Source organism: Malus sylvestris, chromosome 6 (genome assembly GCF_916048215.2).
Source record: "Malus sylvestris chromosome 6, drMalSylv7.2, whole genome shotgun sequence".
Classification (NCBI taxonomy): domain Eukaryota; kingdom Viridiplantae; phylum Streptophyta; class Magnoliopsida; order Rosales; family Rosaceae; genus Malus; species Malus sylvestris.
The window spans coordinates 4,126,009-4,139,723 of NC_062265.1; the positions used below are offsets into that span (position 1 = coordinate 4,126,009).

Sequence of the window (13,715 nt, forward strand, 5' to 3'; positions counted from 1 at the left end):
GTATTTGTATGATTTTTAATTACTTATTGGAAATTAAATATTTTTAGACTAAAATGTTCGTAAAAATAAATTAAGATAATCTACATAAATTTTATTTTTAAAAAAAGTTACTGAAAACAAAAAGTTAGGCTAAAATCATTATTTAATCATCATGGGCTAAAATTTTAAACCACTAGGGTTGGAGGAAAACAAACAGTTTATGGCTTATCGCTTAAAATTTTCTAGTTAAATTTTTAGGTTTTATCCCCAAGGGTTGAAGATGGTCTTAAGAGGAGTCATTTACAAATTAAATCCTCTTCTACATGTTTTCCTAATGATCATGAAGAGCATTTCACACTAGTAAAAAAAAACTCTTGTGCGACGAAATACACATCGTCGCCCAAAGTCACTTTGCACAACGAAACAAGTCACTTTGCAAGACGAAATTTTGCGCAACGAAAAACACATCATCGCGCAAAGTGACTTTGTGCGACGAAACTTTAAACTTCGTCCCGCAAAGTCTTTACAAAAATAAATTAAAAAAAATTATTTTTTTAAATCTTTACGCGACGTAATTCAAATATTTCGTCGCTTAAACCAATTTATTTTTGTTTTTTATTTTTGTTTTTTATTTTGTACGTATAACACTTAAGAAATTGAACGGTATATATATTTATTAAGTAGCTTTAAATTTATTATTGTGTTTCGGATTGGGTTTTTGTTAGAAAAATATATTATTGTAGTTCGGATAGGATTTTTTTAGAAAAATATATTTTAAATTGACAATCGAATTGGTTTATTATATTCATATAGGGTCAAGGAGTGTAGCTGTAAAAAAATCATCAAAATTGGAGTTGAAATAACTATTAAATCGTTATTTTTGGGGTATATGATCTTGAAGTATATACAAACAAGTTTGACGGTTGGATTGTTGAAACTAGTTTTGTAGAATGCATATCCTATCAAAACAATAGATTCACTAATACTTAAGAGTTTATTTATACTTTCATTAAGTACAACATAAAATTTTGTGGTATCCACTAATGTAAATATTTTAAATTAAAGATCGAATTCATTCATTATATTCATATAGAGTCAAGGATTGTAGCTGTAAAAAATCATCAAAATCAGAGTTAAAATGACCGTTAAATCGTGATTTTTCATTGATAACCGTCGAAAACTTTTCCTGTTACTTGATCTCTGAATGTTTGTTTTTTGCGATTTTTGGTCTAAGCGATCTCAAAGTATGTACAAACAAGTTTGACGGTTGGATCGTTGAAACTAGTTTCATAGAATGCGTATCCCATCAAAACAATAGATTCACTAACACTTAGAGTTTATTTATACTTTCATTAAGTATAACATAAGATTTTGTGGTATCCATTAGTTTAAATATTTTAAATTGAAGATCGTATTCATTCGTTGTATTCATATAGAGTCAAGGAGTGTAGCTGTAAAAAATCATCAAAATCGGAGTTGAAATAACCGTTAAATCATGATTTTTCGTTTATTCATATAAGTGTAGCTGTATACATGCGTCGCACAAACCAATTTATTTTTGTTTTTTATTTTATTTTATATTATAAAATTTAAAATATAGTTGTTTTCATGAGTTTTTATTATTTTTTAAAAAATTTGCGCAATGAATATCAATATTTCATCGCCTAACCGTTATTTATTTATTTATTTATTTATTTTTATATTGTTAAACTAAATTATTTTTTTATTTTTTATTATTTTCTTTGCGAGATGATTAAATTGTAAAATAAAATTATTTTCTTTTTTATTATTTATAAAAATTATTTTTATAAATTTTGCACGACAAACCAATATTTCGTCATGCATAATCCTTAAATTTGGACAGGAGCCAAAAATGGGATGTGGGAATTTAAAATAACTTTTTTTAGGGTAAATTACACAGTAGCCCCTTAGGTTTTGAGGTTTATTACAACCTCATACAACAACTTTAAAACATTTCACTTTCATACCTCAAGTACTATTTTATTTCAATATAATACATCTGTTAGATTTTTCATCTATTAATCCGTTAAATGCTGACGTGGCTGCCACATTTGTGCCACGTGACTACCAAATATCTGCCACGTGGCAAAAAAATAATTTTGTAATTTTTTTTTTAAAACCTGAATTTTCTCAACCAAAAAAAAAAAAATTGAAACCCACATCTGCAACCAGCGATCAGAAGGAGGAAAAGAAAAATTTGTCCCTCCCCCAACGACCAGAAGAAGAAGAAGAAGAAGACGAAAAGCCCCCTCCTGTCCCCCCCCCCCCCGCACCCAGCGACCCTCCCCCTACCCCGACCCAGCTCCCTTCCTCATTCTTCTTCTTTTTGCAGATCTGGGTTTTTTTTTTTTTTTTTTTTGATTTTCTTCCTCCGACGACCCTCCTCCCGTCCCCCCCCCCCCCCCCGCGCGCGCCCAGCAACCCTCCCCCTAGCTTCCTTCCTCCCTATTCTTCTTCTTCTTTTTCTTCTTCTTGCAGATCTGGGTTTCTATTTTTTTTTTTTTGATTTTCTTCCTCCGACGACCCTCCTCCCGTCATCTCCCCAGCGCCCAGCGACCTTCCCCCCACCCCAATCTCTTCTTCCTCTTCCTCTTCTTCCTCTTCTTCTTCTTCTTGTAGTGGGTTTCTATTTTTTTTCTTTTTCTTTCTTCCTCCCTCCTCTTCTTATTCTTGCAGATGTGGGTTTCAAATTTGTTTTTTTTGTTGAGAAAATTCAGGTTTTTTAAAAAAATTTAAAAATTATTTTATTTGCCACGTTGCAGACATTTGGCAGCCACGTGCCATATATGTGGCAGCCACGTCAGCATTTAACAGATCAATGGATGGAAAATGTAACGGATGTATTATTTTGAAATAAAATAGTACTTAAGGTATGAAAGTGAAATGTTTTAAAGATGTTGTAAGGAATTGAAATAGACCCCGAACCTGAGGTATGAAAATGTAATTTACCTTTTTTTAAGACTTTGAGTGACCAATTTTTCATCACGCAAAACTCTAAAAATTTGGGCGGGCACCAAAAATGGGACACGGGAATTTAAAAAAAAAAAATGTTTTTTAAAGACTTTGCACGACCAATTTTTCGTCGCGCAAAACTTTGTGTGACCAACACTTCGTCGCACAAAGCTCTAAAAACTTGGGCGGGCACCAAAAATGGGACACGAGAATTTAAAAAAAAAAAAATTTAAAGACTTTGCATGACCAATATTTCATTGTGCAAACTCGTATCCTTCGTTGCGCAAAGTAATACGGCTTTTAAAACCAAAATAACTACTCCATCATTCTCAATGTCTTTCTCTACTCTTACCTCTCCTCTCTCTTTCCCTCTCCCCAAATCTGACCCTCTCTCTCACACTCACTCCTCTCACTTAATCTCTCTCCTCTCTCTTCACTATCTTTCACTCTCACTCACTCTCTCATCTCTCTCTCACTATCTCCTCTAATTCTCTCACACTCACTCCTCCCTCTCATTCTCACTCACTCTCAATCTTGCCAAAAGGTATATTCTCTAAAAAATTTAATTTTTTTCATTAATATGTGTATTTGGAGTTAGTTTTGAGTTTGGTGCGGGGTTTGGGGTTGAGCATAGGATGAGGAGTGGAGTTTGGGTTAGATTTGGGGTATACCAATTTTAGGGGAGATTATGCCAATTTTTTGTTATTTGACCATATATTTTTTTTTGTAGGGAATCGTCGAGACTTTGACTACTAAAGTTGAGGATTAGGACGCTATCGAAACATATCCCCACCACTACCACCACAATAGACTTGTATTAGGATTTTATTATTGTACTTTGTTAATTTATGTGTACATTTTGAATATATTATATATATTGGATAATTTGATCACTATTTTTCATATTTAATTTTATTTTGAATATGTCAATTTAAATTAAAGTAATTAAAAAATAAAATCTTACAATTAAATTTAAAAAGTAAAAATTCAAAAAATCTTGCGCTACCAAATATTTCGGTGTGTAAACAATTAATATAATTAAATTAATATAAGAGAAATAATAAAACAAAAAGTCAAAAACCTTGCGTGACAAAATATTTCGTCGAGGAAAATATTAAATTAATTAATTTTATTTAAAAATTTTAAAAACAAAATTTTAAAATTTTAAATATTTCGTCGCACACAAAGCTTTGTGTGCGACAAACTACTTCGTCGTGCAAAGTAGCTTTGTGTGATAAAGATTAATTTTCGTCGCACAAACTCTATCGTCACGAGCTTGGCAAGACGAACCATGCGTGACCAAACTTTCGTTGTACAAGGTTTTGTGTGATGAAATTGTACTTTGTGCAACAAACTTATTTCGTCACGCAGAGAGTTTTTTGTAGTATTGTCAAATCCCTCACATATAACATATTGTAGTTCATTCCTTCAAAACTTGACCTCAATTTCTTGGGACTTAAAAATTTCTCACCCAAACACAGTTTGACGTTATACACTAAGTCTAAACCCTATAATCCTACTATTGTGAAAATAAGCTTCGTATATAATGGAGAAATATCTGACTAAATCAATTTTGCCAGGACCATAAAAGTTTACTTAGCTTGTACAATTAAGAAGGTTTTTTTATATGACAAAACTAAGAAGTTGAGTTAAAGTCATATAACTAATTCTCTTACATATGAGTTTTGGGTTTAATTTACATTTGTGCATATATGATTGAAATTGTAAATTTATGGGTAATTGCCCACACAATTAGTTCATATATGTACCATAAGTAAATGATCATAAACTACTCATTATTTCATATCCTATTTTGATTGTTGTTGTGTGTTAATTGTGTTAACAAGTCGCTACCACTACCATATTATTGGCTTAACTAAAATCTCCCAACTCCAAATAATGTTAGTTAAAAAAAAAAAAAACCTTTGTTAACAAGGTCCTTGTGTCCAAAAAAAAAAAAAAAACTACACATAGTTTTAGGCTTTGTTGATAAATAAATAAAAAAATGTTTTATGATCCTATTCAAACCCTAAACCTTGAATTAACATATATTGTAAAAATTATAAAATCTAAACTCAAATAAAAAAAAGTGAGACCAATGATGACACTTAGTAATAGGATCTAGTAGTTTTTCATTTTGCTTGTAAGTGAAAGCTAGGTTGCATTTTCGTAAAATGTAAATTCGAAACTAAAATATTATAATTGACTCATTATGTAATTTAGTACAAATCTCTTATCTCTTATATTAATATATCGTATTCAAAATGAATAAGATCATAATTCCTTTCTATAATTTTTTTGAAGATAGCGTCTACTCCACTCTCTAAGGTTGAGAGTCATAGTTCCAACCATACCCCTCTTACTCACAATAAGAAATCAATATTTAAGTAGTATATTTAAGCTTTTGGTCGCCCCCCACCCCACACAGCACCTTTCATCCATCCTCTTCTTCCCCTTCCCTTTCTCTGCACTCGATCTTCCTAGTTGCTATTGTCGTTGTGTTTATTTTCTTTGAAAACATCGAGTGCCGGAGCACACCCTTGCTATCCTCTCTATATCTCCCTTCTTCTTTCGTTCTTATTTTAAAATTTTCCCACTTTCATAAAATAAACAAAAGCAGAAAAACCACAAACAGTTTTTAATTTGCTTCCCAGTTTCATATATTAATTTTATATAAAAAACATTTTTAATATTTTCTTCCTTGTTTTCTGTTTTTCTTTTGATGTGCCCATGGCCGGTTTGGATTTAGGCTCAGTTCCTCGCTACGTTCACCAGCTTCACAGGCAAGACTTGCACCTCCAACAACAACAACAACAACAAACCGATTCTGAAGACGATGCAATAGTCAAAAGGTCAACGGGCCAGTTCTCAGGAGATGACCATCATCAGGGTGGCCTCGACCTCGGAGGCATCAACGGCGGGTCAGGAGACATCGTGGCTCGTCGTCCTCGAGGCCGTCCACCTGGATCCAAAAACAAGCCAAAACCACCAGTCATCATCACAAGAGAGAGTGCAAACACTCTCAGAGCACATATTCTGGAGGTAGGCAACGGCTGCGACGTCTTTGACTGCGTCGCCACGTATGCCAGGCGCCGCCAGCGTGGGATCTGTATTTTGAGCGGAAGTGGCACCGTCACTAATGTGACCTTGCGGCAGCCGGCCTCAGCAGGGGCCGTAGTAACACTTCATGGACGGTTTGAGATTTTATCCCTTTCAGGGTCATTTTTACCACCTCCTGCCCCACCCGGGGCCACAAGCTTGACCATATTCTTGGCCGGCGGGCAGGGGCAGGTTGTCGGGGGCAGCGTTGTCGGGGAGTTGACCGCGGCAGGGCCCGTTATTGTGATCGCCTCATCGTTTACTAATGTTGCTTATGAGAGGCTGCCTTTGGATGAAGAGGAACAGTTGCAAGTACAGGTCCCACAGGGATCCGGGGGAAGTGGTGGCGGCGGCGGTGGTGGTAGTGTTGGAAACAACCCTTTTCCTGACCCGTCCTCGGGGCTTCCATTCTTCAATTTGCCATTGAATATGCAGAATGTTCAGTTGCCAATCGATGGGTGGGCTGGAAATGGAAATAACTCAGGGGGTCGTCCACTATTCTGATTTTCTGTGGGATCATCATCGATGTTTACTTTTAGAACCTTAATCAATTTAGATTCGAAGCTGCTTCTGCGTGCGTTGTGGGAGGTTAAGTGCATACTGGATGAGATGAGCTTTGTTGGAGATAAAAGGTTAGCAAATTTCTTGGACTAGCTATCATCGTTAACATCACGCCCATGTTTTGCAACTTAATTTGGTCTTGTTGGTTCTACCTAGTACCACTTCTCATGTTTAATTTTTATTTATTTTTCTTTTCTGAACCCCTTTGTTGTTGTTCTTCGTCTTCTTCCTCCTCTTTTCCTTATGTCTTTTGTTTCAATGGATTTTCGATCGGTCTATTGGATTCATGGAAATAGTCTTCTGAGTTTATCATGATTGTGGAATACACTACTCTTTACTTTTTTCTTTAAATATATGGAATGGTTTGAGGTTTCAGCTTTAAACAGCTAGTCACCTAGCAATTATTTTACTACGTTCATAAAGTAGCAGAAGTCCCTGAAATTTAGGGGGTTCGTAATGGATCCACCAGATTTTTCACTTACCTTTTCTTAATTTATGCTTGTTTTAGCATGATTTTCTTTGGAACAGATACACACACACACATGTATAACTACATTGTAAGACTGTCTGAAGTAAATCTTGTAGGATCTGTGACTTGGGTATGTGTTTTCTTGCATTGTTTTCATGAAACATTAATGACATATAAATAAGAAACTCCATGACAAATTAGTAAGTAAAAACGAAAACTAGAATGCCCGTTGAGAAAACCCTTGGTCCTTTTTTCTTTGTTTATTAACTTAACTCAACGGTGACTTCTCATTGGATTTATATGTGCTAGTGTCTACATGCTCAACATAAGTTACATTACCAATGGTCATTGCCCTAACTTCCTTGATTAACTTTGTTAATTCGGCATTTTAGAAGATCGCTCTCATCTCTACATATGTGTAGAAAATATAAAACCTAATTAAGCAAGTTAAACTCCTGATTAATTATTAAATTATTTCTTTAATTATATACTTGGGTGAGATACTTTCAAATCTTAAAGGATTGAGGCCAATTAGCCAGGAAATGAACATAAAATGTAAGATGAGTGAGATTAGAAAACACCATATGACCATTACAAAGGCATGGAAGAGAAATTTGCAAAGAAGTCATTTACAAATCCTTTTTACACGTTTTTGCAATGCTCATATGCGATTTTGGTAATCACTCCTATCTAACATTTTTTATAAGCCATTCCAGTAATCTGGTTTCAATTCCTTGGTACTTGGAAAATCCTTCACCTAGACATAGCCTTAAGAAGTTTGTGCTTCCCAAAGCTACTTAATAAATTTATACAAATTAAAAAAGTAATTACGGAGTCATCCATTTAGGCATCCAGCTTGAGACACAAGTTCTTAAGGCGGTTTCCTTTGACAAAAACACTTCTTTGTTGAAGTTTCTGTATAATCCCTATTAGATAGGAACGGGGATACATTGCAGATATGAAGTATACAGATAATATCCCTATATCTGTAAATTAATCACACGCTTACTTGCAACTTGCAGACCAACAAGTTGCTTATACTCACATTAGCTAGATAATTATCAGGAGCTAGCCAGAACAAATAAACAATAAACAGATCCTCAAAAGCATAAATATATTGTCATTTTATATAATAGCCCTCTTAATGCATGGTTTATAAAATGCTTGAAGTCTTTCAAAGCACAAGGCTACATTTTTCTGTCATACTAAAATAGTACTATTTGAAGGAGATATATAATCAAGGCCTTCATAAGGTCGGTATTGAAGGATAAGTTGTTTAAACTAGTACAGCTGTATTTATGTTTGAAGTTGGTAAACATCAATAATCTTCGACATGCAAGACGTTGATGGGGAAAGTGGTTGTATTTTTGTATTCGATGAAATCTATCGATACTCCACTCAAAGCAATATATGTCATATATATTACTTATAGTGGTAATCTTAATTAGGAGAATATATATCATGTGATTCCTTAAAGCACTTTAGCATACGAATATGCTTACAAGTGGATTCTCATGCTTACATTTATATTGGAGACGCACATTGAACTTTTAACATGAGTAGTCTGGCAACCTAAGAACAAGATTGTCTACTCAGCTTTTGCTATACATAAAACCTCCGCCATATATATGCTAAAGTTGACGACTTGACGTTAGGACATAAATTCCAAGCTGTGTTTGTCTTGCAACCTATTTCGTTTCTCGTTATATATAAATTCCAAACTCACGACCACGTATATATATGTGTGTGCGTGCGTTTATCTGGTGCAAGTGATCAATTTTGTTTTGTTTTATAGGTTGGAACTGTGAGATGGTTATGGAGAGAGAGTATTGGAAAATAAGAAAGTTAGACTAAAATATAAAATAGGGCATGCGTTGCTGAATGGCAACATGAAAACTTAGACTAAAGTATGAGCTAACGGGGTCATATGAATACCAGATGCATACTCGCCGGATCCTCTTTGTGGGGATGTGGGATCCTCCAATTATATCCGTTCATCGTATATCGTACAGTTACAAATCATTGTAAATTTTTTTATCTAAAATTGAATATAAATAGTACCTGACAAAAACTGACTGTACGATGAACATATGTGATTGGAGGATCCCCAAGATCCTCACAAAGAGGATCCGGTGAGGATCCTCTCTCATATGAATATAATACATATCCATATACTAATTTGAGCTGTCACCTTTAGAGATAATGATCAAGAGTAGTTGAATATAATGCACCCACAGGAAAACATAATTTCTGTGTGTGTGTCTGTAGATTTCCATGAATGCATTACGTTAATAAACAATTGTGATCAAATGAAACTAAAGTGCATAAGGGTTATTTTAATTAACGTGGAATATACAACAACGTGATGCAGTGCAGCAATGATGATTCCCAAAAGTACTCAGTTGCTCAATTTCATGCTGCTTAATTTGAAGGGATATCTCTCTTTAAACGTGGCTTCATACTTTATAAACTTGTGCTTGATTTTTCACTCTGGATAAAATCATGTAAACGATTGATATTGAACTATGTAAGTAGTGTTTTTATAAGGATTAAAAGTGTTTTTCTAAATTTTGTTTAATAAATTAAGATAAGTGATTGAATTATAAAAGCATCAGAAATGCTCATCCAAAAAAACTAATTGAACGTGATTCTACAAAAATATTTTTAACAAAAACGCTCATGAGTAATGTTTGCTATGAATGCACCCTATATCTTCTTATTATTCCTTAACCAGAAACCAGACATATAAGCTTTCATGTTGATATATTAAGGTGTCCAAAGTTAAGATGTCATGAATAACGCTTAAAAATACGATGTTGAATACTGTATGCATGCAAGTATGTTTAAATACGATAAATAGCTCCTTTTTTTAAAAAAAAAAAAAGAAAAAAAGAAAAAAGAAGAAGAAGAAATTCAATAAATAAGAAAAGGCCCAATACAAGTTACAAAAACAGCCCAATTGGGGATAGCCGAAAAGTCCATTCAACAAGAAGACCCAGACAGAAAAGAAACCGTAACCCTAATCCCTATCCAGCAGACACCGTCACAACCACCACCACCGACGCTCACTTTGCCGGTAGCCACATGAGCAACCGCTCTAAGAAAATAAACTCCGCATTGAATTCGACAAAGAAATCGTAGCAAAAAACTTTCCAACCCATAGCAAGGAGATATCCCTAGCCAAATTTCGCCACCAAAATTGCCACATCAGGAAAGAGCCGCCAGATATGAACCACCAAATCAAGCTCCTGAAGGTAGACCAAAAACAAAAACAAAATGGAAAGGGATGGGACTAAGGGGGCATCTAAAACACTCTCGCTTTCGGCAAAACGGCATCACGCTTGGTGCCGATTTTCTGGCATGCCAGTTGGGTGCGGAGCCATGAAGGGAGGGTATAAATCTGAAGCCAAAGCAGGAGAGACGCAACTGGATTTGAGCAAAGGCTGAGGAAGGTACGGAGTGTGAGAAAGAAGAGCACATGGACAAGAATGAAGAGGATGGATGTTGGGGGTTGAAGGAGGGTGGTTGTAGGATGGGGATTAAGGTTGTCAAGAGAAAAACATGGTGGAAATCACAGGAAAAACAACCCAAAAAAAGTCTGGGAACTGGCGAAGGACGCCGAGAAAAAAGCCGCGACTTCACAATCCGACAGCAATAGGTAGCGGAAGGCCAGGTCACAAGCATAATACTAACGAAGAGAAGGAAAAGAGGAAGTGCAAAAGGTTGCCGCCGACCCCAACCAAAGGAAGGAGCCAGCAGCGAAGAGAAGAGAGAGTTTTGGTAGGTTCTGTGCGAGAGAGAAACGGGGGTGCGATTAGGGTTTAATGTAAATAGCTCTATATACTGAAAACCTCTCCGCCACATTTTGAATGGGCCGACAAATTTAATACGGACGCCATGCATTTCTTGTTTCTAGGCATACAACAAACTGTGTTGGTGTCACCGCGAGTGGTGCAACCTTTGAAGCCATGACACCGGTGAAACTAAATAGTAAGGGTAAACAGCCAATTTAATCCTTCAATTATCATCTTAGTGAAAATTAGGTCTATAAACTTTTTTTTTTAGAAAAAATAGTCCCTGAATTATAAAAATATGTCAATTACATCCCTAATGTTATATTTGAAGCTACTATATTCAATTTTTCGTCAATTTAAGTCACGTTACTTGTGTGTGATACACATTAGAGGGTAGATTGATAGTTTTTCATAAAAAAATAATGTATAGAGTTAACTTTGGAGGATAAATTGATAGTTTTTCATAAAGAAATAGTGTAAGTTAACTTTTGAGGGTAAATTAGATATTAAATTCGCAACATATATGAAATGTTAAGGGCTTATAGACAAGAAAATGATGGTATTACACTCTAAAGTGTGTCAAGTGACTTAAGTTGACGAAAAATTAAATAAAATAGCTTTGAATATAATAGTAGGAATGAAATTAGCAATTTGTAATGAATTTAGGGACTTATTTTACCGAAAAAATAATTCAAGGACCTAATTTTTATTGAGATGACAGTTTAGGGACTAAGTCGGCACTTCACCCAAATATTAATGTGAGAATTTCTCGTCATAGAGACTAGTTATACACTTAAGTCCTTTGTATTTTTCTCTTTATTTATTTTTTTCATTTTATGAGGTACATCTTATTTTTTAAGAGTTGTGTTTTTTGTTGGAGATCATAACAAAGGGCTCTCCTAACGTTTTGTCAGGCATCGATCGACATTCTTGTACTAGTAAGCGATAGTGACACAGTTAGATGTTAATATTGAAAATTGTATAGTAATATAATGTGATATGTTCGGAATGGGTTAGGCCAGTTGTCTTTTTGTTTGTATATTCAAACACCTTATGTAAGAGAGATTTGCACACCTGTATTTTATTTATTTTTGGGTAATATTAGGGAGACCAAATTTTTTCAAACTAAATTTACAAACCAAATGATGTGATTGTTGATGATTTGTTTATTAACTAAGTATTGATTAACGTGCTTGTTTCTTATTGGTGATACATCATCATTTAATTTACACATTTGGTTTAAAAATTTAGTTTCCCTAACATTATCCTTTTTTTTTTTTTCAAATTTTTTTTACAAGAGAATGATTGAAACTAGTTAAATCTCAAATATTCACTCCTAAGAAACGATGTGCTTGAGAGAATTTCCACCTTATGTAAAACCTTAATTACTTTCTGTCATCAAACCCTAACTTCATTAGGGACACCCATCTCTTCTTTGATGAACAACTAGAGCTACCTGGTTGCACGTGTCAGGAAGGGTAGAGCTATTCCTATTAAGACTACCCAGATAGAAATCTAAATGCAGAGGGGGCAATTGCACATGATCCCAAATTTGAAAAGGCTTCCAAAATTTTTGTTATCTAATATTTATATGTAATAGCCACTTTGTATTATGGTCTGGTGGTATTCCTCTTCACTTGTAAGTGACAGGCTATGGGTTCGAATCTCATGGATGGCGAATTCAATACCAAATTAGGTTGCTCATTGTGTGGCTTAACCGAACTCCCGCTCCCCTTAGTGTAAAATATGTCGTTGTAATATATATATATATATATTTATATATATTTATATGAAATAATGTTCTATTTTTAAAAATTGCTTTTGTTAGCACTTTAAAATCTCATAGTGCACTCCTTATAAGCTTTAATTTTTTCCTTTTTAAATATAAAAATTTGGAGTACAATGAGATACTTTAATGGCAATAATAATACCTTAAAAAAAGGGGTTTTTTTTTTCCAATTTTATTATATAATAATGTTATATATTCAAGTGAAACTTTAAAGTTAGAGTTTTTGAAGTTTTTTTTCTTGTTTGGTTGTCTAAGATTGAACTGTTTTTGATTATTTAGTAAATGTTATATTTGTAGCTATTTTTATTTATTATTAGTGACATTTTTAAATTTGCAACCAGTGAGTGGTAAATTTTGTTTTGATTTAAGTAATTACTTTTTAGCATCAATACATTGTCCTACCTTTAAAAAAAAAATATATATATCTTTATAAAGGCCCTTTTATTAATTTCGCATAGATCCCCCAAAATTTTAAAGACCGCCTGTCTAAATGGTCCGGTCTCACCTCGCTGCATACTTCTACTTCTTCCTCGTTCCCAAATACCATTCAATCATTCATTGTGTTTGTGTCATTTAAACTCCAATTATGCTTTCATATGAAAAGATAATAATTATTATTTCAAAAAACAGAACAAAAAAAAATTGTATACAAAAAACTCTTCTCACCCAACAATCATGCCAAACTCTCGTTCACAACAATCATGACTCACTCATTCCCTCCAAACCCTGAAAAACCTAATCATATTCTACGTTACTCGAAGAATTAGAATGTCATACATTAGGTTACTGGGTAGTGTCAAATTGATCGGAAATCCATCACCGCATATGTACATTAGTTGGAGGGAATTTGATGAAATGGAAGAGCAAGAAGCAAAGTGTCATTGCTATAAAACTTTATTTGAATGACAATGAGCTGGACTGCTTGAGTTACACATAACTTGTTGTACGAGTTGTGTGGGACTTAAGAGTCTGAGATCCTTTATATGATAAGAATCGTGGAGATTAATAATTGTGCAACTAACTAATTGAAACTCTTATTAAGTAATTATTG

The 13,715-nt window shown here is 34.2% G+C and overlaps 1 protein-coding gene across 1 annotated transcript; it reads left to right on the top strand.

Moving 5' to 3' along the window:
* The first annotated feature begins 5,361 nt into the window (after window positions 1-5,361).
* Window positions 5,362-7,093, top strand: LOC126625392 (AT-hook motif nuclear-localized protein 23-like). The gene has a single exon (XM_050294498.1). The coding sequence runs from the start codon at window positions 5,683-5,685 to the stop codon at window positions 6,553-6,555; it is 873 nt and encodes a 290-aa protein (XP_050150455.1). The 5' UTR covers window positions 5,362-5,682; the 3' UTR covers window positions 6,556-7,093.
* The last annotated feature ends 6,622 nt before the right edge of the window (window positions 7,094-13,715 follow it).

What these genes read in the sequence shown, in the direction of transcription:
- LOC126625392 (XM_050294498.1), top strand. Translation starts at nt 5,683, where the DNA reads ATGGCCGGTTTGGATTTAGGCTCAGTTCCTCGCTACGTTCACCAGCTT.